Here is a 26,122-nt window from a genome sequence, read left to right on the forward strand (position 1 = left end):
AATAGTCTAATGCTTTGCAAATGCATAAATTCTTGAATTATAACGCTACTTACATACATTCAACGTACAATAAAGTTGAAACGTAAAACTCGATTATGTTAAAAAAATTTTAGCAACTTCATCGACACATTTAGTACATTATTATGTAGGGTGCGAAATATCTGTGCGCAATATGTGAACCAAATCGCTATGTCTCGAGTCGTATAATCTCCTTCAAACAATGGGGCCGAAAGGATCAGTCTGATAATGAGAAACGGTATTCTAGCATTTTCTAGCTTCTGTTCATCGATATGATCTATCAGGATTATGCCGCGTATTGCATTGAATTTTTTCATAATTTCTATAGATCTTAAAATTTAACGATGTACCAAACGAAATATTATAAAAAAGTCAGGTGGATATATAAATAACATAAAACTTTGAATGTGTCTATTTTAATAATTGTAGAATGGATTCATTCAATGATTGAAATGGTACAATTAACTTATAGTTCCTTCAATGAACGAAGTTAAGACGGTATTAATAAAAATATGTTTCTCAAATACAGAAGGATCAAAAGCATATCGAGAAAAAAATAATCGTTGTAAAGTACAATAGATATTTTAATGGAGATTCTAATGTTACGCAACTTACAAAATACTTATTAGCATCAAGAATCTTATATAAAAAAATAATGAAGCCAAAACAATATTTTTTAAGAAAAGTGTCTTTAGAAATAGATTAATTTTACATACACCGGCATAATCCTGTTTCCTCTTGGCTATTTACACCATTTAGTCTTGCGAACGTGTATGTAAAATGTCTCTCGATTCCTCGAAAATTCAATCGATTCACCCATTTGGTCAACGTTATTGATTGCATCAAACACAAACTGACAATCATATTGTTCGGTGACTTATATATTTGGTTGTGATATGGAATGCGTGCTAAAGTCGATAGTTAAAAACTTTTTGTTAACTTTTCATTCATATTCTCACACACACACACACACACACACACACACACACACACACACACACACACACACAGACAGACACACAGACAGACACAGCTTTTCGTTCTGTTTCGCTCGTTCACCGCTTTCACCAATGTTCTTCACGCGGTTATAATTTCTATAGTTAATATATTATATATATTATATAATAATATATTATACGCAATAATATATTATATATATACTATATACTTTTTTATGGTAATTGTAATCTATGGAGACGGCACAAAGCTGAACGGCTAAGTAGTAGATACAAATATGTTACATGGTACACGAGTACGATCTCTGACGCTTGCATTTCACTCCGTTGCGTTCCGTTGTAAAGCAGATGCAATAAACAAAGTAATGAAAAAAAAAAAACGAGAATGAAATGATGCTTCGTATCCTTTACGTTTTCAGTTCTGACACGTTCGTAACGGTGAATTTTATTTTATTGTCCCCGTAAAAGGCAGTGCAAGGATCATTATTGTATAAAAACAGTATTAAAAAATATAACAAACGAAGTTACGTTCAGTACTGGTTGTGTGGAATCACTTTTGTTCACTCGTTTCGTTCGATTACCAAGACGCGTATATAAAAACTTGTGCGATTCATTTACACTTGTGCAATAATTTAAACTGTTATGGAATTATATAAACAGACGACACTAAATGATGGACAATATAATGTTTGATAAAAATGTTTAAACGTTATTACCAAACTATAAAATGGGGTTCAGTCGATATTGTACCTTGTATCTCTAATTTGTAATTAATTTTACGATCCGATTTTCTGTGATTAGTTTTCTGGTGATAGTGCCTACGACTTTCAGTCTAAGGATGACTGTACATTTTATGAATTATACAATAATCTCATTATCCTCGTCTTTATATTCACGGCAGTAGTTCTTGCTAAATATATTACTACAGCGATTGTCATTTGAAATATTCACACGAGGATGATTCTATTTGATCTAATGTAATAATATGCAATTTTGCGCGATGAAAGCACGTCGAACCAATTTTCCTCTTATACATATATCAACGTTACACCGATCGTGATAAATCTCTTGTACATACAGTATTAATTTCATGATAACCGAAAACAGTCACAGGGCAGTAGAAATAACAATGATAACCGCAACACGATCTGAGTTATGATAATTAATATGTATAACTTCAGGGTCGATAAACTCGTGCATTGTTCTTCGTAATACAAGCGTAATCTATAACTCTATTGTACTGTGTTAATATTTTATACAGGCATAGAAGATGGATCAATAAAAGTTACGTTCAATGTCTCCACAGCGATGGAAGTGAAACAATTTCTGAATAACATAGTTAATCTGAAAAAAAATTATTCCGACCATATAATGGCGTCTCTTACGTCACATTTTCTTTGACAAATTTGTTCCATATTTCTATAGTTCCATTATTATTCATAATAGGAATTTTAATCGTTAAATGTTAGCTATTGTTAACAGTCCCTGGAAGTCCATGAAGTTCTCCAAATATTTAGGTTATTTCCACTTTCCAACATGCTTTGGTAATAAGAATTCTGTCATGACGTAGTACTTCCTTCTTAATTAATTATGTAATATACATACGAATATTATTGTTTCAATACATAAATTGTTCTCTAACATGAATAAAGCATTGAAAACATAACTTTATTGCATTATTATTGAAACACGTATTATTGACAAGATTAAAAGAATTATATAATTCTCATCTTCAAAATCTTGATCCAAAGCCTTTATATTACGTTTGTACTGTTGACGTATATTGAAGACCACGAATGGCCATTATAAGCTCATTCGCAAAAAGTTTGCTGGAATTTAAAAGTGCATGTAACCAAGAACCAGAATGAAATCGGTTTTCCTTCACTTTGAACAGTGGATATATTAGTACAACACGTTTAACCTTTAGGCTGACAGAAGCATTGTTTTGGGGCCCTAAGTTAATTAGTGAGCGACCAATAATAAACATTGAACAATATATACACGTTGTATGTATATCGTAAAAAGAAATAACTAGAAAACAAAAATAAAAAATTAATTTTAATTTTTCTTCTATTCTATCTTTCTATCTAATTTTAATTTTTAAAGGAAAATTCTTTAAATTTCTAACTTCTAGGTTAGCAAAACGGTTCTGCAGTCTAAAAAAATGTTAAATCTAACTTCAGAATCGAAAACAGCGATATCTAAAATCCCCAGAAATATTTCAACACGTTGACTGCCCCAGTGAAAAAGGTCGTACGTAGCCAGACACGCTCTGTTTCATTTTTTTGTCATCATCATTGATATTAATTTTACACAAAGATTTTGTAACGGTATTCAAATAATCTAGCCTCTGCAATATAGGTGTTACCCATATTTGAGTGGCGTGGGAGTCAAAGAATTAAATAAAAAATTGATACATTTTGGGACATTAACAAAATTTGCAATTCAGCACAATGCATATACTACATACATGCTGCCTAGCATAACTATAAAATCACCTTAAAATTGTCAATTCTTATGTATTGTGGCTAGAATAAAAACGAACCAAGTATGCTATGCCTGAAATCGCGTTGAGAAATAATGTTCCTCCGGAAAAGGATAGATTCTATTCCCTAGAGGAAAAAGTGGTTCGTTCCTATTTTAATCACAATACATAAGAATTTAAATTTTAGGGTGGTTGTATAGTTATGTCACGCAGTGTATACACATAAATTTTTTAGCCAAAAAGGATCACTTTCTTCATGAAAAAGTTCCAACAGCCGAAAGGTTAACGTACAAATAACCACCCTGAATGCACAAAGAAACTTTCCACGCGCAATTACCACTGTTTATCGACCCTTACCTGTTCAACGAATGTCAGTTCCCTCCTAACTGCATGTCATTCGCTACGCCAGAAGTATTTACTAACAGTCTTGCGTTAAGCATGCAGTGTGCCTCGTTTCTCCGCGTGACAATTACGTACGTTTATCTACGTGCCAGTTAAAACAACGTAGAAACTGGACAATCGTCTTTGGATCAATCGATATCACGAAACTAATAGAGCAGTCGTCGCGGTGAAAATACTAATGACGGTAATAATCGTTGCGGAACCGGCGGCTTTCGGTACCACCGGTGAGCAATAAATCTTCAAAAGCGATAATCACCTCTCGGTCCTTCAGGATTGTTCATTTTGTTTTGTTGCTTTTTGCCGCCATCGGTGGAGTGAAACGCTAGCATACAGGATTTTGTTAATTTCTCCCCCCCCCCCCCCCCCCACCACGCATACACGTATTGCACACCCACATGCACACACACACACACACACACACACACACCCACACACACGTGTCTCGCGGTAACGATTTTCTGTGAAAACGTTTCAGGCCTTTCCCTCGATCAATATCGTCGATGTAATTCACCTTTTTCCAACCGTCCACGCAGCGAACTTCGACGTAGCCACATGTGTCACCCCCCCCCCTTGTCTTGATCTACGACCGTCAGGTTGACCGAAAATTAACTGTGGATTATGGTAGCCTTATTTGAGGTATATAAGAAAGTTTATATTTGATGTGTTTGTGTATCTTGTTTCTCAAAAGTATTTTAATTATTAAATGTATTTTTTCTACCCTTTCTTAATAGACATTTATCTCCTTGCTGTAGTTTCTTTTTCTTTTTCCAAGTACTGAGTCACACTTATGGTGAAGATTTTAATTTGTTGTTGATGAATAAAGTGTAGATTCAACACTGGTCTGTCGTTATCAGTATTTAACTCTTATTGTTAGAGTAAATGTATATTTATCGATAGTATATAATTCATTCTCTTGTGGACAATGTATTAACGGTAAGGTATCCCTGGTGAGTGCCAATGAGTGAAAAATGTATAACAAAGGAGCAGTATCATACTAACGGCAGATACTTACCTCAAGTAAATTTTTTTCTATTTGTATTGTTAATTTTGATGGACTTAAGGTGCTAAAAATTTTCCAGTTATTAATCTAACGTTGAATGGAACATTCATGTGCATTGCTTTAGGAAAAGAAGATTTTATTCAGTACCGTATTTGAGTCTCGAAAAAACGGATTATACGAAAGAACTAGTAAAAACGTATTATACAAATTATAATATAACGATCAAAAATATTAAATACCATCACGTATTGCGTGAATCAAAATGAAATAAAATTTTGGACGTTTACTTTTATTTACTTTCTTTTTTTCAAATTGGAACCAATAGAATTTGAAACTTGAAATTTATTTTTAATTTACCTGTATAATTCGAAGAAGGTTGAAGTAGAATACTATACGAGTGGACAAAGATATGAAAATTGTCCTGAAAAAACTTCCTCTACCTGAAGGGAGAGAAAGGCCATCAAATACAAAACAGAAAACAACCAATGTGCCTTGTTGGACCTCTTGTCTGAACATGCGCAGTAGAAACATCATCCTGCGCGCAGCCCGACTATACTATAATCCACGGTAATAGTCCGGATAGGCTAATACAAAATTCTTGTCTTTTTGACGCTGATATAATTAACAGGTCACATATTGTCAAGATTGTCAAGTTTTTAATGAAGCTTTGAAACGGAATAAAAATTTTTGAGTGTATTATTTTATTACACAAACGTGGAACATTTAATTCTTTATAGTTTCAGCCTCTACATTATGTAGAAGAGTCTAATGCATTGTCAAATTACTGACGACTAACTTGAGTGAATCACCTGCCACGAAATGTATTGGTCTAATGATATTTCAAACGTTTTCTCTAGGTATGCAATAGTTATAAGACGAAGAATGTATCAGTGAACCTTCTAATTTTTATTAGAAGGCAATAATTTTGTAACTAGCAAGATATTTGTTCATAGAAAAGTCTCAAGACGTCATACATTATAATCGAATGCATTTCTGGCCATAGCAGTAAAAGTTACCTTTTTCCTTTACGGCTTAGCAGACCAATACTGAATTGGACACTTGTCACAATCTTTTAAGTATCAGTTTGATCAAAAATCGTAACAATATCAAGCTATTTAGTGAATACCAGAAAACGAAGCTAAGTGTTTGCTCTCAATTGCCCACGCAAAACCTGAGATATCAAGGTTTCAATTGCAATATCCTCATCTGCATCCCAAGTTACCCGCACGCTATCCGGAAAAGAAGATTCCCAGAACCCCAAACAGCCTCAGTTTCACAGAAAATCTACCGACGAAACACCCGATTCACGTGACTAGATTACACAACCGAAAAGAATCATTATGCGCGTGTGCTACAGTAAACCGAATCCTCCGGTAGACCCTCTAATCGTGCGTAACAATGACTCCTTCCGGTTCTCCCCGCCTCTGTCCTCCGACAAATCACACACACGGCAATCGTCTCTTCTCTATTCACACACCAAAACACACGAGAATATATTCACGTTGCAACGAAATTTTGTCCAATAATCCGTCGGGATCACGTGTCCACGTTTCGCATTCACGTCAACGTTATTCACATTCCGGCCCTTCCTTCCACTGTCCTATCCGTCGTTTCGTCCCCCGTGCGAGACAGAAAATTGGTTAGGAGGTTATGTTCGCTGAATCCGATCCGCGAACTCGATCGACGAGTCTGCTTTACCGATGTATCTCGAACATTTAGTGACCTACGTGACAGATGGCGCTATTCAGCAATCGACGAACCGGACGAACCCTGTCCATCTTCTTTCCGATTGGCTCACGTTTCGACGACCGTTCCCTCGCCACTTTTCACGCAGTTCGTCTCCCTGACCTTATTTGGTGACTCCTGTTCGCTGGATTTCCCGTCTTGCGGCGGTGAAAGGGTGGGCCGGGGAATCGCGTTGCACGCTTTAACCGCGGGCACAAAGATGCGTCTCGCCGGTGACACGCGACCGACGTCAATAGGAAGGAGAGCGACGCAATGGCATCGTCACGTCCCCCTGGGGGCGGTGAGGGCACCACCGCTCCGATTCACCCTGCGGGCTCTGGTCCAGGCCTGCCTCTGTCAAACGCAATAACGAACACGGTCAATTGCGGCTTGGCCCCCTACCCCAACCCCCAACCGATGATGCCACCAGGCGCTGCTACCATTTTGCCGGGGTTTTTACTTTAGGAAGCTAATACCCCGTGGCTCTCGACGGCTGGCGGGTCGATCGGATCGCGAGACCACGTTCTCGAGTGGCCGTGTTTTGAAATCCGGGGATTTTTACGAGCGACGGTGGCAGTTGGAGAAGGGAAAAAAGACATTTGTATGGAAATCTCAGAGCCTGGCTAGTGGACTGCCAGGGAATAATTGGGGATTCTGTACACGGTGGCCTGTAAAAATCACCGGTTTGCTTTCGAGGTTTATTTCGAAGGGGACAAGTCTAGGATTTTTCACGGTGTACACTGCCGTTCATGAATTTAGAGTATCAAGTAATGGTACAGAAACGATTAAGTTATTCTTATTATTATATGTTGCTGAGGGCTAAAATTTAATTGATTGGAAAAATGTATTCATGGAAGTTCTTGTTAACTTACCTACACAAACCATTCATCCTTTTGGCTGGAGGAGATGTCGCTACAAACAAATCATTTAAGTAAATTATTATCGGTGAAATTGAACACACATTGTACTAAAGAAATTTAATTATGAAATAATAATAAATGTTTTACTAGTACTATTTGTTCTGCACATTCGACTAATATTTCGAAAAATTGATAAATCAGTTAATATTTAATATTCTGAACCATCGGTGGAAAGAAGTATAGTGAATAAATATTTTACTTTATCGCTATGAATTGTTAAAGAAAACAAAAGTTCAAACTTTAGGTAGTGTTAAGTTATTTCGATTAAAATTGGGTTCTTTTCTACCACAGTAACAATTCTTCCCCTTGTTTCTACATAATCAGGCTACAAAATGTATTTCCATTAATCACTATTACAAGCACTCCTCCAAGGGATAGGTCTGTATGCATAAAATGTAAACGGACCGCCCATTTTATTTCATTTTAGAAGCGGTGAATTTATCTTCGAAATTAGAAGCAAGCTAAAGTAGGAGAAAGAATTTCTCCCCGAAATTAAGCGAACGCTGGGTTGGAAGGTAGAATTTATTTTCAAAATAACGATAACGTTAAATTAAAAGCAGACAGCTCTTTCATCTGCAAATTTAGTAACTATCTAATGTATCAGAATTCACAACTAATTTGATTAGTATTTCATAAATAAATGTTCAGAATTATCGGTCCAATATTACTGTCTTCAACTACCTCGAGTAAATCTTTAAAGGTGCGTATCTATTTGTTGCGTATTCTCGTATTATATCATCGTTGCGTATCATCGTATCGTATCACCATGCGATAAATTTTCATACGAAACGATGCAACCCTTACCAGTTCACATTGATATACAACGGTGATACGAAACAATTGAAAACGCATCTTGAATAATTTCTAACCTTGGACGACTAGTGTCAAACTGTTTCTTTAAATATCACTGATGTGGATAAATTCATTTGTGGCTATACAAGACGTATAAATCCCTTCCGAAATGTCCCAAAAACGGGTATTCGACTGAAAAGGCCTGGGCACTATACAGGATGATTTTCTCGCTGCTCGGATAAAAAGACAAATCGCCTGTATTGTCGTGTAAGTGCCGTGACGCTAAAAATAGCATCGGTAGCTTATCCCTACAGAGTAGCTCATGTGTGTTACAGACACAGAGCGAGAACCGACACTCGGTCTGTCTCTGTCGCACATATAGGCTGCTCAACAGAGGTAGCTAGCGGCTCTTAAAAGACAAAGAAGGCGGCTTACCTTTGCACCCTAGCAGCGGAAGAATCATCCTGTAGTTCCCAAGCATCGAATGTGTTAAAAATAACCAAAATATTCGCATATTAGGTCCAGCTGCTGGCTAGCAACTGTCTTTGTTTCTGTCTCACCTAAATAGCCATCAGTTTCCTTTGTTCACAGTTACTAACTCAGCTCGTTGGATGAGGTATAGAAAGTTAAGGAAAGAAAAATAGAGATTAGTTACCTATCAGAACCGTGGCTCCTCACTTTGCCTGGCAGTAGAGGCGGACCCGGGCCGCGCTGTGCCCGTGCCTGAGGCCCGCAGGGCGCAGCCAGTTTCCCGGCCGCGGGAGGGTCGTGGCTCCCGTTAGCCCCAGCCCGTAACCCGAGCCGTAGCTCCCCAGGGGTCCCAGGGTGCCCGTGGAGCCCTTCAACGTGGTCATGCCCACCGGCAGGCCTGCGCTCGCTCCGTTCGATCCGTACATCTGTTGCACTGAAATTCCGTAAAACACATCAGTCCCGCCATAACACCTGCATCTCTTCCGTTTTCGCGGCTCGAAACTCATTAACGACCGTTCGCTTCACGTAAACAACCCGCCTCTCTTGCCTTTTCCCTGTCAAAATACTGTTTTATACAGGGTGTCTATTTATAGAAATTGTTGAGAAAAAACGAAACTCTATAAAGTCCTTATCTATTTTATGGGAACTGTTTAGGAAAGGACAAAACTCCATAAAATCCCTATCTATTTTATAGATATTGTTGAGGGAAGAACAAAACTTCTGGGGATGTTAAAGGATTACTTTATGTACAACTCAAAACAGTTTCTTCCACTAATTTCACCAAAAAAATTTATTCTTTTGCCTAGGGCGTTTTTAGTCTATCGCCGAAGCATTGATAATTTGCAAGTGTTGAGACATCGTATCGTATACATGTTCTTCCACGGATGACTGAATATGTTTTTCGCGAAACAGATGACCGATTTGAGGTATACAGAAATATCGATGCTGCTCATGTGGAATCTAATTATGTACTTGAATTTTTGTGTTTGTTAATGGCAACTAATGGAAGATATTGTTTACATTTTACATTAAAATAGACCTTTAATAATATCCCCTTGGGGTTAGGTTCTTGTTCAATCATTTTTATAAAATAGATAGTGACTTTGTGGACACCCTGCACATACATTCTTCATTTTACCGTTCCATGTTCACAGTAAACTCTTATTTATAGCCAATTTAATTTCTTATTAACATTTAGCATGATTGCTTCTATTGCCGTGATAGGAATTACGTGACGACACTAGAGTATACTGTGCAATTTTCCACTAAAAGAGTGAACTAAATGACTAATTCTCATTCATAAAACTACCGTCAAGTATACTTATCAGTAAAATCGGACATTCATGTGCAACAACCAATATTATAACTTTCGTACGTTTCACTTTTAAGTACCATAAGTTTCGAATATACTTTAACGTCTAAAAGTTTCCCATTTTTTGTTTCCACAATAAAACCAGAACACGTTGTCGGTACCGGACGAAGTTAATTTGCGCTACTCGACCGTTTCTTTTTTCTTCAGCGGAAACAGCTGCGCGCGAAGGGATGCATTTAAACTATTGTAATACTTCTTTCAAATAGTCCGGTAATTCCAAGCGGCCTTCCGAAACGTACCGACGAAAAAGAACGACAGTCGCGAAGAAGGCCTTAAGTCTTCCGGCAAGAATGCGTTTAACGTGCCACCACCACTTTCAGCCGGCTAGGAAACGTACCGGCGCTCGAATATACGCGCGGAACGTGACGAGGAAAATGACTGGGAAACTTCTGGAAGCTCATACAAGTTTCAGTTGTGTATACGTCATTTCCCGGAGTTCATTGCTTTTGTTTAGCCGGGACGAGGTGCGTCCGCCATTTTTATAGCGGGCATCGTGCACCCTATTCCGAGCAACGTGATGTTTGAAATGGCAGTAAGACTTCGAAATGTGATCTTGAAGAAGAATTATGCACTGGATTCATGGGAAATCGAACGGAGGACTGTATATTGGAAAAGATGGAAGTGTTGAAGTTTAGGACGAATGATCTAATTTAAACTTTATTGAAGATTTGGGACGATTGACCATTCGTCGATGGTGTTCTAGCGAAGAAATGACTTTATTCTGAATAGTATAATCAAATAATATTTTTTATTTTTATTACCCTCGAATATTTGAAATTGATATCTGAACAGATTCATTTGTTTCTCAACGAGCGACTATTTATTACTTTACAGTAAACGTTCAAATTCAAATTTTAATCTTCTAATTATAGGATAATTTACTTTGAGTAAAGTGAATCGAAAAATTGAAGAAATGAAAATACCGGAGTGGAATAATTAAAATAATAATCAAGCTGTACAATAAACTGTTATATCGCAATTTATTTATATTTTCTACTTCTTCAGTGAATTCTAAATATATTTCTTAAACATGACTTCTTTTTCTTATCTACTTTTTTATTCATGACTGTAGCTTTTTAAGTAGATTTATTTTAACTTTCTTGTTAGCTTGTAATTTATTCCTCCTTAAATTCAGCTTTCTTCTCTGATTTATTAATGAGATTTATTAAATTCTGTGTGCGTTCTCGTCTAAAACTTTTTTCTTCTAGATTATTCTACTGCACATTACTTAAAAATTTACAATTTTTAAAAACCTTTATATCTTCTGTTTTGTCTGGAATCTCCATGTTATAATTAAAAACTCGTTAGGTCTGCAGATCAAATATTTATCTTATAAATTACTTCGTTCTTGCATCTCAAAACAAAACTCAAGAGATCCGAAATTAATTTTAATATCTTCTCTTCACTTAGAAGTATCGTACTTTGTAAACTTCGTGGTAACTTTTACTACGTTGTTTCAGAACTTTATATGTTGCTTGTTATACGTGCAAATCCACCTGCCCCCGGAAACTGTACGTAAATTCACGGGCGGATAAATCAACCTTACTCTCCATTAATTATGATCGCAAACAACTAATTCACAGCAAGTTTGTCCGTGATACGTTTACTGGATAAAATGAGAATGTAAGTAAACGTAATTGAGCAAGTTGAAATTGTTTTAAACAACCGAATATCTTACTACACTCTATACTCATACTCTATACTTTAAAGTAGTTTTTTACGACAATAAATGTAACAAAAAAGACTTCCCGTGAAATAAATTGACATTAATTATTATTTTTTCACCATCCAATAATCAACCTACAAAATAATATCACAATTTATATTCATACCAACAAACGCGTCAGTCCATGTACTCACACAAAACATTTGTAAACTCCACGACTAGGGCTCTAGCCATCATTGAAACACGAATTTTTTTTAGAACGACTTAGAAGGGTGCGTGTGAAACGAAATAAGCACGAGCTTTTATCGTGTATACATATGTATACACACGTACATGTAATCACGAACGCTCATTCTCGATGGTTTCCGTCCCGCGAGGCCAGATTTTAGCAGGATTGGCCGGGAAATCGGCGAACAAGTTTTCATAAAAAATACGAGACACGGGGTTCGACCTGGGGAAGTAAAAAAAAAAGGGTCACGGTAAAAATAGTGAAAATGACCCGGTTTGCTTTAGGTGTCCTGAACCCGGAGCCAGGGTTGACTAACTAAATTTAGCGGGCATTCTCAAAATACCGAGTATCGATTCCGAGCGGGCGCGGTGACACGAAGAACTTTCGTGTTTTTCCACGGACATCGATTTTTACTCCAACACAGGAGAGGCAACTGCAACCCTCCATTCGAGTAGTTCGTATGTGTGCGATATTGAGAATCAATGATGGATGGGGATTTCATTGCATGCTACTTCGTTATTGTCCATTTCGTCAATTTTCTTTTGAGAGGGAAAGTACAGTAGAACCTCTCGTATCCGAATTATTTGGGAGATATAAGTGTGCGAATAATCGTATATTCGGATGATAAAACACACTTTTTATATTGAATTTCATGTAAGGAAGAATGCAAATATTAACAGTATAAATGAAGAATAATATAATTGAGCACAATTTGGTAATGAATTTGTTGATTTAACATTAGGTACCCAATATACACTGTTGACCATAATTATGAAATCATATATTTTCTTGTATTCTCTGTTGTCTAGGATTGAAATTATTCGTTTTCTGTTGGTACAATAATATAAAAGTACGTAAATTATTGTAATATAAAACTAAGTTTTCTATTAATTACTTGTATAGAGTACCCCTGTGTAACAGGGTATTTTTACAACAAGGTTTAGCTCCAATACGGTTAAACAATGGTGTAGAACAGTGTGTTGTTTTGTTAATCTTTGGAACCTAACCTTCTTCGTATGAATGTACAAACTTAGTTTTCAGTTTCCTATAACACGAATTACACAACATTTAGGAACATAACCAATGTGTTATACAGGTGTCACTTATATACCAAATTGAATTCAAGCTCGGTTTAGAGTGATAAATTGTATACTTTATCACTCTACACTAAATCTTTTATGAAACATTTTCCATTCATTCTGTGCTCTGATATGTCGGATGATCGGAGCAATGATGTTTTACTATAAACCCCGCGCAACCATGGAAAGAGATTTATTCTAAAGAAGACCTAAAGAGGATAGACCCCTAACTCAGACCTCGCTCAGTACTGTGTAAAACAACTCCCTTTTAAATCAGACGCCTTTTCACACCAGAGCTGAAAATTTTTGAAATAGCAAAGACCCTAGCCGAGCCAACTTTCCAAAAGAAGCTTCCACTTGTGGCCTCACTGGCAAGGAGAGATCTCGAGCTTTAATGCTGACTTTCTGACAAGCCTTTGCAGAGTGACAGAGCTTGAAATACTGAACGCAGTGGTACCCGGTTTTGGGGATAGACGGTCAACAGTTCACGAGGTCAGTAGTTTATTTCTACGTAGAAATGTATCAGAAGATTCAGTGCTAAAAAAGCAAGATATGTGTCATACGGGTGGTCCAGTAGATTCTTTATAAGATATTCGTGTTGTTCCGTTTTTTTATGTTTTGGCTCCCATAATCCATACTAACATAATTCATGTAACGAAATTATGTAAGCACGCTGTTATTCGAATCCATGCCCAAAAACTTAGTATACATGCCACAGTTGGATATTTAATCGCTTAATGGGCTTTTAACCCTTTCAGATCTGGTGGTCACATTTGTGTACATGAAGTTTCTTAAATTTCACACGAAGCCTTAGGTACAGTGTGTTGCTGACCCATATTTTTCTTATAAATTTGAATTTTTTCATATTCTGAATGTTTCTAGTAGGTCTTGTCAATTCAGAATTGAATAACGAACCTTTTTTTAAAAAATGTTTTATTAAACAAAATATCATCTGAACAGTCTACTGAGTTAAAATGTGTAATCAAATATACTTTCTCACTCTCAAAAGGAAATTCAGTTCTGAAATTAAGTTCTGAATAAACTTCAAGTGTTAATATCTCGTAAATTATCGACCGTCTATTCCAAAATCAGATACATTTAGCTTCAGTATTTCAAGATCTAACATTGTGCAAAAACTCATCGATAAACTAACATTACACATTGCGTCCACTCCTTGTAAGATTCCTACCTCACTGTATCCTCACCTTCGACTATATTATCTACCTCGTGAGTGTTAAATTCCCTCATCAACGATCTATACAAGAACAGTTGACAGGCTTATCGTGTCACTGGCCGTAACAGCCTTCTTCCGTCCATTCGTCATCCCCTAAATTGCACTGTTGTCGAGCAGCGATGACGGTTGCTCGTTTTCAGGAAGGAGTGACATAACCGTAGAGAGCTCAGTCAGCCCACCACGAATATAGAAGACCGCGTTCTGAAGCTCCAAACCGGCCACGCGAAGCTTCCGGCGACGTAAACTAAAAACGCCACGTGGCAGTTAACCGAAGAATGGAGAGGATAGCAAGGCTGGAAAGCAAGGGGGCGGAGGATAAGAGATTATTGGCTGGGATGAACTGTCTGAAACCAGACATAAAATACAAGGCGAAGGGCGTGTTAAGCTCCGCATTCTCGCGAGCCTGCAAACAGCAGACGTGCCCCGTTTAATTTTCTCCCCGGGATTCGACAATTCGCAAGAATGTAGTTGTTGAAAGCGTGGTCGTGGCGGAGGACGGTTTCGTGGTGCCCGTTTGTAGCGAGAGAGTAAATGCTAGGACTGGATTTGAAAGTTTTATTCCTTAGAACTGTCTGTGGAGCGAAATTCGTTTTTTTTTTTCGTGGGCGTAGATGTAATGCAAGGTTTTGATGTCACAATGAAAGTATTATTTTTTAGAGCTGTTATTGAAAGTATGATATAGATTTTATAATAATATTTTGACAGCTATTATTTTCTAATAGGTATTTATACTCTTGAGGGTTTACATTGTAGGGTTTACATTCTCTAGACACGTAGGATAAATGCAATTTTTGGTAGTTTATCCTCTACCGAAGGTTGACTTCACTCTTCGAAGTAAAAGTCATAGGGATTTATTCTAAAGTGGAAATATGTAAGTGGGAGTTATATGCTTCTAAAGGTTAGGTATTCTTATATGAATATGTAGATTAACATTTTTTGTTTTGTTTTTGAGCAGTTTTATGGGACTCGAGTAATTATCGAATTTCAACAAGAAACACAATTCTTGATTTGAGTGATTGAATAATGTCGTTATTACTCATTGGGTTACCTGAACATTAACTGTAAATTTCCTTGTGTAATTTTACTAATATTAACGATTCAAGTGCTACTCCTTTTTGAAGTAAGATAATATTCTCTATCTATAGACTATAGTAGTCTTAGACGTGATTTGTAATTCTACGTAGCCAATTTTTAATCGATTTTGAATTAAATTTTGCTTACCTATTTTAATCAAGACATAAATATGAAATTGTAAAAAAGTGATGGTTCAATGTATGTACAAGATTTCATTTACTGTGAAAAATTTGAGCTAAATATGGTAAAAGTAAAATATAATTAAAAGTATATTGTGTGATGTACTTTTGTAACAGAATAGTCGCGAGTATGAATCTTCAAGTATATTATAATCGAATTATATGAAGCAATTTTTCTGTTAATAGTAAAGTTTTGTTGTATGTTATTTTATATTTATTAATCTTATGTTTCATTATTTTATTGACAAACATAATTTCAGAAGAAATTCCAAGTAACTCTCTGTTTATATTGTACATTGTTAACTATTCATACCGCTTTATTATCGATTTTACTTTCATTTTATCACTCCTGAAGTTCTGAGATACTTATACTAATATCATCGGGTGTGTGTACTTGTCAGAAGTTCATCCAGCCTCCGTCTAGACGCAACGATTTACTTGCGCAAATGTGAATGATCAAGTCAATTTGCGCAAATTACTTGAACATGTAAACGAGCCTTAACAGTTGGCACTCACATGACTCTGTGGCGTCATCGATTATCATATTATTAAAATCAGTGTTTTGTCGTGTCTCAGACCTTCACATGGACCAACCATAACGGCACTGTTTATATCGTAACCAGATATTGAAGGATTTCCTGTGATCGAATTTCGTAGTCTACAGTGTCTTACAAGACAGCACCACCACAACCGTACACCAGACTCAATTTCACAGACAGTCCTCTTTCTCCAAGGCTCGATATCCGTCGGACGTTAATTAGCCGTGGGCAGGGATTGATAAATAAATGTAACGAAAAACAATCGCCGCCCAGAGCGATCAATTATCGTTATTGTTCACCCAGTGTATGAATAGCGAATAACAATTATTCGGTGGAGTAACCGGTCCGTCGCGCAATTACGAGTAAGCTCATTAACAGCGTAGCGCTCATTATCCGATATTCTCCGATATCCATCGTACACTTTACACTTGCTGGTCTTTACTCGATTAAATGTTGATAACCGGTCCAAGCTGTGGACTACAAGTTTTCGAGACGTACGAAAATACACAAAAAAATTAACCAATCTTGCCCGGCTATCAACGTTGCGTAAGTGCGTAAACGCGCTCGACGGAGCCGAGCAAATTAATTGGCGATCGTTAGCAGGTGGAAAATTGTACACCGGCAATGAAAACGGTAGCTAGTTTGGGTGGGGGGTGATTACAACGTGTTCGATTCGTTATGGATGAAGTTTTAATTGCCCCGTTTCGTCGTGTAAACGATTCATTCGAGTGTCATTATGAAAGTTGAAAGAGGCAACTGGTCGGAGAGTTGTATATGTTTGGTGTTACGAATTTTCACAAGCAAATTTTTACTTGTCCCCTGTTTTGGTTAATCCATTTAAAGAACTTTTCCTGTGATAGGAACTTCGATGGCGTGGGGAGAAATAAATGTTAAGTTATTACCTTGAGATGAAAATGTTTACTGAATTGTATTCAATGTTTAAAAATACACGTTCAAATAACACGAAGAACTGGTATTATGATGAAGTGACTTGAGAGATGATTGTATAAAACTGGTGTCATTTACTTGAATTTTAATTGCTGAAGGCAATGGTAATCTTAATTTTCACTCTATACGTAAGACTTTTTTTTTATTTTGAAATCGTGGTACAACCGACCGGTTGGTGAATTTATATGCAAAAATATTTTGAAAAAAAAGAGACAATTTTTTCATTCAAGGCTTCCTTTCCGAGATAATTGAATTTGAAGATCTACTGGATACACGTGCAGTTGAGTAGGACCTGGCTGGCCCGACTGTTCATTGCAGTCCGTTTCTACTTACTACCATGACGAATACACGCGTTTCTGAATAATTTTTAAATTCAATTTTCTCGAAAAGTAAACCTCCAACTAACAAAATTATTGTTCTTTTTTGACTTATCTCTTCTTATACAATCACGATCTGAAACTAAACCAGCATCGTGTTCAGCAACCTTTAATTAACAAACAACATTTACAATGTCAATATTTTGACTGCGGATATGTTAAGATTTTTATTAGTTGTATTTTTCTTTGTGTATGTTGTTTCGATGTGTCAGTATGCCGAATTTGAGTGGAAAATTGAATCGTACGATAAAAATGACTTCGTAAATAATTCCACCAATTTTTAATAGAATCAAATTATTCGATAAATACCTACGGTAAGTGTTCCGGAGGAAGAAAATTCGTGGAATTTCGAGTATTCTGGCGAATGTCGGTCAACTATGCGTTTCATAAATTCGCTACAACTTACCGGAGATTACAGCTCGTACTATTCGCTACGGAGATTCCGTATATCTATATCTATTTTAATCAATAAGAAATTTGCAACGAATATTTTCATCAGCATAATAAACGAGAAGGACTTTTAAAATATTTCGATTTACAATGACTCCGTTTTTACACTTTTAATGGCTTCTGGAAATTTTAAATTTCGCATTAGAAGTTGTAACAGCAATTGCATAAATTTGAATATATTACAACACTTCGGGAAAACGTGTTAATATTGTTAATAACTAATTCAAATAGTAAACACCTATTTATCTACAGATTACCGTTACTTAGAATGTCTTGTTGGTTTTTCCGTTTATTTTTATTTAAATATGCAGAATTTAAATAATATAGGATTTGTAACAAAATGTTTCTCTACTTTCTTTTGTTTTTTATAAATAAATTCTTTAAAAATGGAAGGAAACTGTGGCGAAATATTACAATTTCTCTTTATCGTGTACGAATTTGATGTTAATAACAATTGATAGATAAAATTTCGCTAGAAACTAAGACATTTATATGTAATCACCACTTTATAAATAAGAGTACTTGAAAATTTCCTAACTTGTAATATTTAAAATTATATTATACATACATAATCTCGATGAAAAATGATACCTGTGGCTTAGATTTTGTTTTCAATTTTCAAACCACGACAATTAAAGTTCCTGACGGATTAGCTGGTGCTTGCACCATTTTTTTTTGTTCTTATAGAGTTTGACATCACGTTCCGGCTAACGAGGGCCTCGTTAGTTACTAACGAATTGTTTGGATACAATCCAGCCCGAAAACGTGCTTTCCGTTTGGTTAATATTTGAATTGATGCTGATTGAATGTTTTGATGGTATAAAATAACTCTTTTACATTTTTTCATAAAAAAGAGTTAAAGATTTAATATTATTTTCTGTCAAGCTTTGTTGTTGTCGTTATGAATTGTGTAAAAAGCAACATATAACTCAAATATTGTGCAGAAAATATAAAAATCTGCCAGAGAGGTAAAATTGAAAAAGTAATTATTTATGTCTTTCAATAAGAAAATAAAAATATAAAATACGAACTTTAAAGTATTTTAATTTTAGTTTTCGAAATATTCTTATTATTTTCACTATTTTTGAGTCGTATACAATAATGTTATATGTAATTTGTAAGTATAGAACTTCGCAATAAACTGTGATTTCTTATATCATTGTGAGATAAAATTGAAGTTTTTGTGAAGTTGAAAGGTATTATTTGAAACTGCAACAAGTTATCAGTTATTATATTCAGTTACTATTATTTCAATACATATAAAATTTATGTAACGATATTTATTGAATGTGGAAAATAATTTATGAAGTAATATGTAAGTAAAGTGGGAAAGAAGTTCTGTACGTACGAAGGAAATATTTATATCGATATAACAACAATGTATTTGTTTAACATTGTATTAACTACACACGTTTATGATAATAAGCTAAGATATTAATTAAAAGATAAGTACACCTGCGTTTGGATTAATATTTGCTATTCTACATAATTTTTCAAGCAGTACTTAATTCGCTTTACTTATTTCTATCACTGTTCCTAATCATAATGGTTGTAACACTCACCTACAATTATTAACGTTACTCGGTTCAATCATAAATTGAAACTCCTTATTTCCAATATTTATACGTAAGTAAATGTGACTTTTCTTTGCAAAAATAATTTACAAAAATTTGATCAATTGGCGTTAACATTATCTGAACGATAATTTGTTATCTTCTTTGCAGTACAATCTATAATTATATTGTTTACTAACGATAAGCAAATAAATTGTCAAATTTTCCCAACATCTTCAACAACAGTTTCATACATACACACACATAAGAAAATTTAAAAATATATTACAATTAGGAATATTCAGAAAATTTCTATAGTAAGTATACCAGAAAATTAATCGAAACCTCACCCGCAACGCTTTTGACTTTTAAAACGTTTCTTCGGTGACTTATAGAGCATGATGGGCCTTTTCGTCTTAAAGTTGGCTTTAAAGAAACTAACAGGATTATGCAGTATGGCTTCTAGACCTTTAGACGATCTAAGGTCTTTGCACCGTTCCCTTCTGAAGCAGTAAACTTCCTTTTATATCTGTAAACGTGTTAGGTTTCACGAATATTTTAAATTGTACGTGCGCCATATTTGTTCAAAATATAAAATTTGGTTTTAATAAAATAATTTTCATTTGGAATGACAGACTTTTTTGAATATTGAGGTTTTTTAAATATTTCTGCATTAATGAGTTAAATTTTGTGTCACCTATATTACAAATAAAAGAAGATGTTATCACTAAATTAGAGGAACAAGAAGCGTTAGATAAACAGAATACGCCGTTTTTAATTAAAAGATAAGATACGAAGATTGCAACTTTGTATGTAATAGACAACACCCTGTATGTAATAGATTTAAAAGACATGAAAAACATTTATGACGTAAAGTTAAATAAAGATGTATAGTTAGTTACCTACTCCAGGTATCGATAAATCAAATGAATTTAAAAATATAGCATAACAAAATAATGTTTTAGATAGTTTGCAAATATGTATAAATACAATTCGATGAGTGTTACTATTTATTATTTGAAAAGACTAGATGATAAATTAAACTAATTTAAATGAAGTAAATTTACAAATAAATGGCTTTATCGACAGTGTATACGAAGAAATAATTTTTCTTGTTAAGATAGTTGAATATTATTTTAATAAAAATTAGATAGAAATATTATAGAACGTTGCTTGAAAAAAATCATATCAGTATTCAGATTATATGTCAATTTTTACGTAAGTATACATACTGTACGTAACAGGATGTAATTTTCATGACAAATGTGAAGGATAAGATTTACGATAACAATAAATTAGGTAACCATGATGAACTATTCATACGTATATACGAAATTGAAAATATGTATTGCATTATTCGAATGTTAATCACGTTCTTACTTATACACCTCTTATTCTTAGTACACGGATAAAAAAAAATCAATTGAAACAGATATTTATAGCAAAAATGTGTAGCTCACTATCTTGGCCAAAATAAGTCAGACACGAATCATTTTGTTAATCATATTTCTATGAAAATTGTGCATAGATTGATGCAATAAATATTTCCAATACTTACTGTAATTTATACGTATATTATTATATGCAGTGTTCCTCTGACAATGGATGTTTTTTGTTAATTTCTAGCGAGTGTCACCAATTTCTACAATTTTTATTAAGTTATTGTATAAGGAATACCTACATGCAATAAACATATCTAATATTATAGTTTATATATTATTACATACAGTGTCGTTTTGACATTGGATTCTTTTTGTTAATTTTTAACTGAGTGTCACTGGTCTCTGCAATATGTATTAGACTCTTGTACATGGAATATCGTTTTGTCATAATCTAAATTAGAAAACATAAAAACAGGAAGTAGAAATATTTATAGATTTTCAATAGACGTGTCTACTATCAGCAAAAAGAGTAGGCCAAAATAGGTATAGATAATTTAATAAACCAGTTATAAATTTTCAAAGTTCTTTCCATACTACAAAAACGGTGTTTGAAGTATTTTCAGAAGCAACTATTCATTTCATTTATTGTAAAAATGTAAATAAAAATTATAAACCATCGCATTATGTTATCCACATGCTTTCCAATTTTCATACGAGAAACGGTATTTTGTATACAGCAATCTACTTAATATTTATAGTTCGAAAACAACTTGTAAATTGTTTTAAATTCTTTCTACTAAAAACGTAATTCACTAAATTATTATACCGATACGCATCAGTATTTATATTCCTTGTTATCTCTTTATTAAGATAAATGATAAGTCATTTTAATCTTAGTTACAAGAAATTTGAGATCCTGAAGTAGTTACCTTCTCGGTGTAACAACTAGTATACCGTATTTTCTTGCACGGTGCTATTCTATAGTCTATTTAACCAGTCGAATCAGTGCAAATAACAAACACTTTCTCAACACTGTGAATTTGACCATGTCCCACCTAAACGGCCAGCACATGCATTTGTTTACAGTTACACTGACTCGACTCCTTGAATGAGCAATAGTACACTCACCACTATTAAATATAAGTATTTCATACACGAAGCTCTCGGAAGCATGACATAATAGAAGGTAAGCAGATTATGTAAGAGCGTCACAGTACAGTTAGTGAACCACTAAGCTTCTTAATGTATCTCTCTCTGACGTAGTAAGTAGAATCTCCAAAGTCGTTCGACAAAACTAAACGAAGCATTGAAATTTTCCTGTGCATAATTCACACGAATAAACAAAAATTGGTTGGCACGTCATGTACATTCCACCTAAAATACTGTATCTTCATACACCGACATTGTTGAACGACGATCGTATCAACGGTACTTAATTAAACTTAATGACAGTCAACAATAATAACGATTTTCTGAGAAACGATAAGAATCTGAAGATAAAAGAAACTATTCATATTACCACCAGTATCAATCGTATCTAGCGGAACAGCAAAATTGGAAATGGAGCAAAATTGAATTGGAGCAATTTCAAAACGGTACTTAATAGGACACAAATTACAACGATCACTTTAACGTCTTTCTCGACCGCGAAGTAATTCACTCGTTCTTATTCATGTCGTGCGCTATCGTGGAATCGATAAGGAATCGGTTTCTAAACGAGTTGTGCAGCGACACGACCAGGTTAGCCGCCGCATTTCCTTCCCCTCGTCGAACATAATATCGATTAGACTAGGGCAGGGGGGAGGGTCACAGGTGCCCGGAATCTCCTGACCTTGACACGAAATATTTTTCTCAGCCGGTGAACTCTCAGGCCTTTCCGAGTTTCTCCGAGTTATTCGCAAGGAAATACTTCAGTTTGGACAGCCTGGCTCTGGCTAAACTCACGTCAAGGCGTGTCGTACGTTATCACCTGCGTAGATCTTGTCCGCAGGCTCGATCGTATATTCTCCGTTATCACATGAACTTTATCTTGCGACATTACCGCTGCGATCCTCCGTCGCTAGCCTTCTACGTGTACATATCCAACCGGTTCACGCTGAAATTCCCCAAAGCGTACGGGCTCTGGGAGTTCGTCCTCACCAGGATGAAGCCCCCCACTTGCTTCTGCACTTTATCCCCGGCCAAAATAGCCGGATACCTGGGCGGACAAAGACCCAAAAGATAAGACACGAATCCGCCGCATCGCCAGCCCCAGAAACCCACTTCCGAATTGATCGACTCCGCGAAATACATCACCGATCTATGATGATCACACTCGAAAGGTTTCCCGTTCTCCCAGCAACCCGGCTGATTAATACCACCGTTCATATAAAAGTCCACGTGCCCGCTCATCTCGACTTTCCCTTGAATGAACGCGTTCGTGTGAAACACGTCCACGAAAACCGCGTCACCTGCGTCCAATTTCTGATCCTTATCCGCAGTGACGAACAAAGGCATGGCTGGGTCTAGGCCAGTGATTCTGGTCATTTGGTACGGTCTGAGAACGTTCGCGGCGAACGCTGGCACATGGGCACCGAGACTGAAACCGATCGTGTGTATATCAGTCGCTCCGAGATCCCTGATCCTATCGATCAGCTGAGCAAGACAATCACCCACATGCGGCACGTTTCGTACGACGATGGGGTAGCACGGAGCGGTAGCCAGACGATGCCAGTCCACCGCGATCACATTGTAATCATACGTTTTCAAATACTCCATACGGACGTCCACCAGATACGTCAGCTGCATGTCGGAATCGTAGCCGTGTATAACGATCTTGGTAGGATTCGAAGGAACGAAATTGGTCTCCAATAGATTCGATCCAGTGTCGTCTACCAGAATCTGTTGACTTGTCTCGGGATTTCTTTTCGTGTACAAGAAAAACGTCACTTCTCTGTCCGGGCAGGTCTGATTCGTGTTCACCAGACAGGGTCCTATGAAATAGTCCTTGGCTGCTGTTCCCTGGTCCAGTGTGTTGCTGATCACCAACGGTTGCTGTTGCATCGCTGATGTATACTGGACCAGAAGGAACACCATCAACAGAGATTTGTAGATCGTTTTCCAAATTGTTCGAGGAGCTTCCATCTTCGATCTTCCAACCGGTCCACCGTGACACCACAGCGATCGAAGGCTTCGTACGTTAGGGCCGATTTCACTTGACTGCCGGGACGAAACTACCGAGTGGTCCGCGCGCCGGCGAACCGTGAGGGAAACTTCGCGTTGAATCAGCACGTACCTCCACGACGAGCTCGGAATCCCTAAAGAGGGGCATGCCACAACACGCGGCTTGGTCTGATTAGGGGGACTTTGACGTCTGTACCGGCGCGCTCGATACACCGCCGATCAATCACGGCTTGCCATGACGAAGGTCGAACCGATGACGACTTGGAGGCACGCTGCTCGAACGTTTCGCGTCGTTTCGATCTTTTCGAATTTCCAGCTGATCGAATCGAATCTTGGAATCTACAGCGCGACCCCGTGGAATTGGGATGAATCGATAATGAGAGGGGCTATCTATGATCTATGGGAGGATTGTCTACGTGACGGCGACGCCTGTGTAATGGCGTTCGAACGGGCCGGTGGAAGATTCGGCGCAAACAAATTGGAACTCTGTCGGGACACGTTTTCCTTCGAACGTGCTGGTTGGAAAACGGAACACCTGGTGGAAATCGATTATGCCACTCGATACTGTTTTAACGGACTGCTCTTGGTGGAATTGTAATTTTTTTCTTATTGACAATCGATTTTTTTGTAATTGTTCGGTTTACTGTACGATATGTGGAACGTTCTTGTGAGGGTGTTGTTTAATTTTTAACGAGATTGTAAATTGTATCGAGTGGACTAACCGCGATTTCATGGTTTACTGAAATGTATGTATGAGTTGACGCGGCGGGGATGGAAGTTCAAGTATCTGTGGGTATGAGCGTTTGAAGAAAATTTTGATTTATGAATGGCGTATTTTCTTCTTTGATATTGAACGCTACAGGCTTTCAGAAAAATAATGAATATATAAATGGGAGAAATAAAAGAATGACATGAAGATTTGATGATAGCTTTGCTATCTTTGTTATTTCTACACTATGTGTTCGGATTGTTTTAAAACTGTTCTTGCATTTAAATGAATAAAATTGAACTCTGATTATTTAAATTATTATTATATTATTTTAGACGATTTAGATTAATCTTTAGTGTAGTAAATGTTTCAAAGATTTTGAATTGAAAAAGTAATAGTATTTAGTTCTGTTATAGTTACTGTGTTTCGATATTACAGTCATAAATAATCAATTTTATTTCTATGAATGTAACCATGATATTATAATTACCATTGAGATAAATGATATGTTGATGTTCGACCATAAATACCGTCAGTTTTATATTTATACCTCTTTTTATACTTTTTCTCTATTTTTATGGTCAATTTGAATAACTTCCTATATGCATGTATTTTAGAGTAGTATAATTTTTACCCCCATTTTATGAATATTATTGAAACGGTACCACTGCGTTAGAAAAAAATACCTATTTTATATAAATAAGTAATAATAAAAATAATACAATTGTTATACTATGGTTTATTAAATAAAATAGATAAAACATTTTATCTGTTCACAACTGCATTATTAAATTTGTATTAAATAATATGAATTCTGTCACCAACAGTGTTTCGAAAAGCATTAATTTAAAATACGTTTCGAATACACAATAAAATTATTTATACGATATTTTCATATATAAAATTAATCATACATATGAATAATCGAATATTTAAGGTAAACTTTGTCGTTATGTGATAATCGTTTTGCACGTCAGAGGCTCTTCTTTATCGAAGTACATCTGTCTGTCAATTGACGAGTGTCAGTGAAATGACGTTTGAAATTCTGTGACTTGAAAAATTGTTGTGGGGATGGATAATTGATAGGTATTTGTACAAGTGGTACGTGCCACGGACACTATAAACGTCAAGTTTGCAGTGGAGCTTCGGAATTGGATTGAATCTGCGTCTGATAAGCATTGTGAAACTCGTGAAACGTAAATCATATCAGTCCGTGATTTTCCAAAAATGTCAATAAATGTTTTATTGCGAGCAATTTTACTGCGATGTAAATTTTCTATGACCAATTTACTTTAAACATATTATAAAAGTTTGATTTGATTTCATTTTATGATATTACGTTGAAAACACTGTTTTTCATGCAACGTAGACAAACTGGATCGTATATGTCCAACCCCACT

General features: G+C 35.9%; 1 protein-coding gene across 1 annotated transcript in view; it reads right to left on the reverse strand.

Moving 5' to 3' along the window:
- Window positions 1-22,918: 22,918 nt before the first annotated feature.
- LOC107186269 overlaps window positions 22,919-26,122 on the reverse strand; it is a 105,152-nt gene continuing 101,948 nt past the window's right edge. Inside the window, exon 5 of the mRNA XM_015574105.1 lies at window positions 22,919-24,147. Within this exon, the coding sequence (XP_015429591.1) occupies window positions 22,919-24,147 (1,229 nt within the window). The remainder of the gene's footprint in view (window positions 24,148-26,122) is intronic.

This window comes from Dufourea novaeangliae, unplaced genomic scaffold (genome assembly GCF_001272555.1).
Source record: "Dufourea novaeangliae isolate 0120121106 unplaced genomic scaffold, ASM127255v1 scaffold14, whole genome shotgun sequence".
NCBI classification, from domain to species: Eukaryota; Metazoa; Arthropoda; class Insecta; order Hymenoptera; family Halictidae; genus Dufourea; species Dufourea novaeangliae.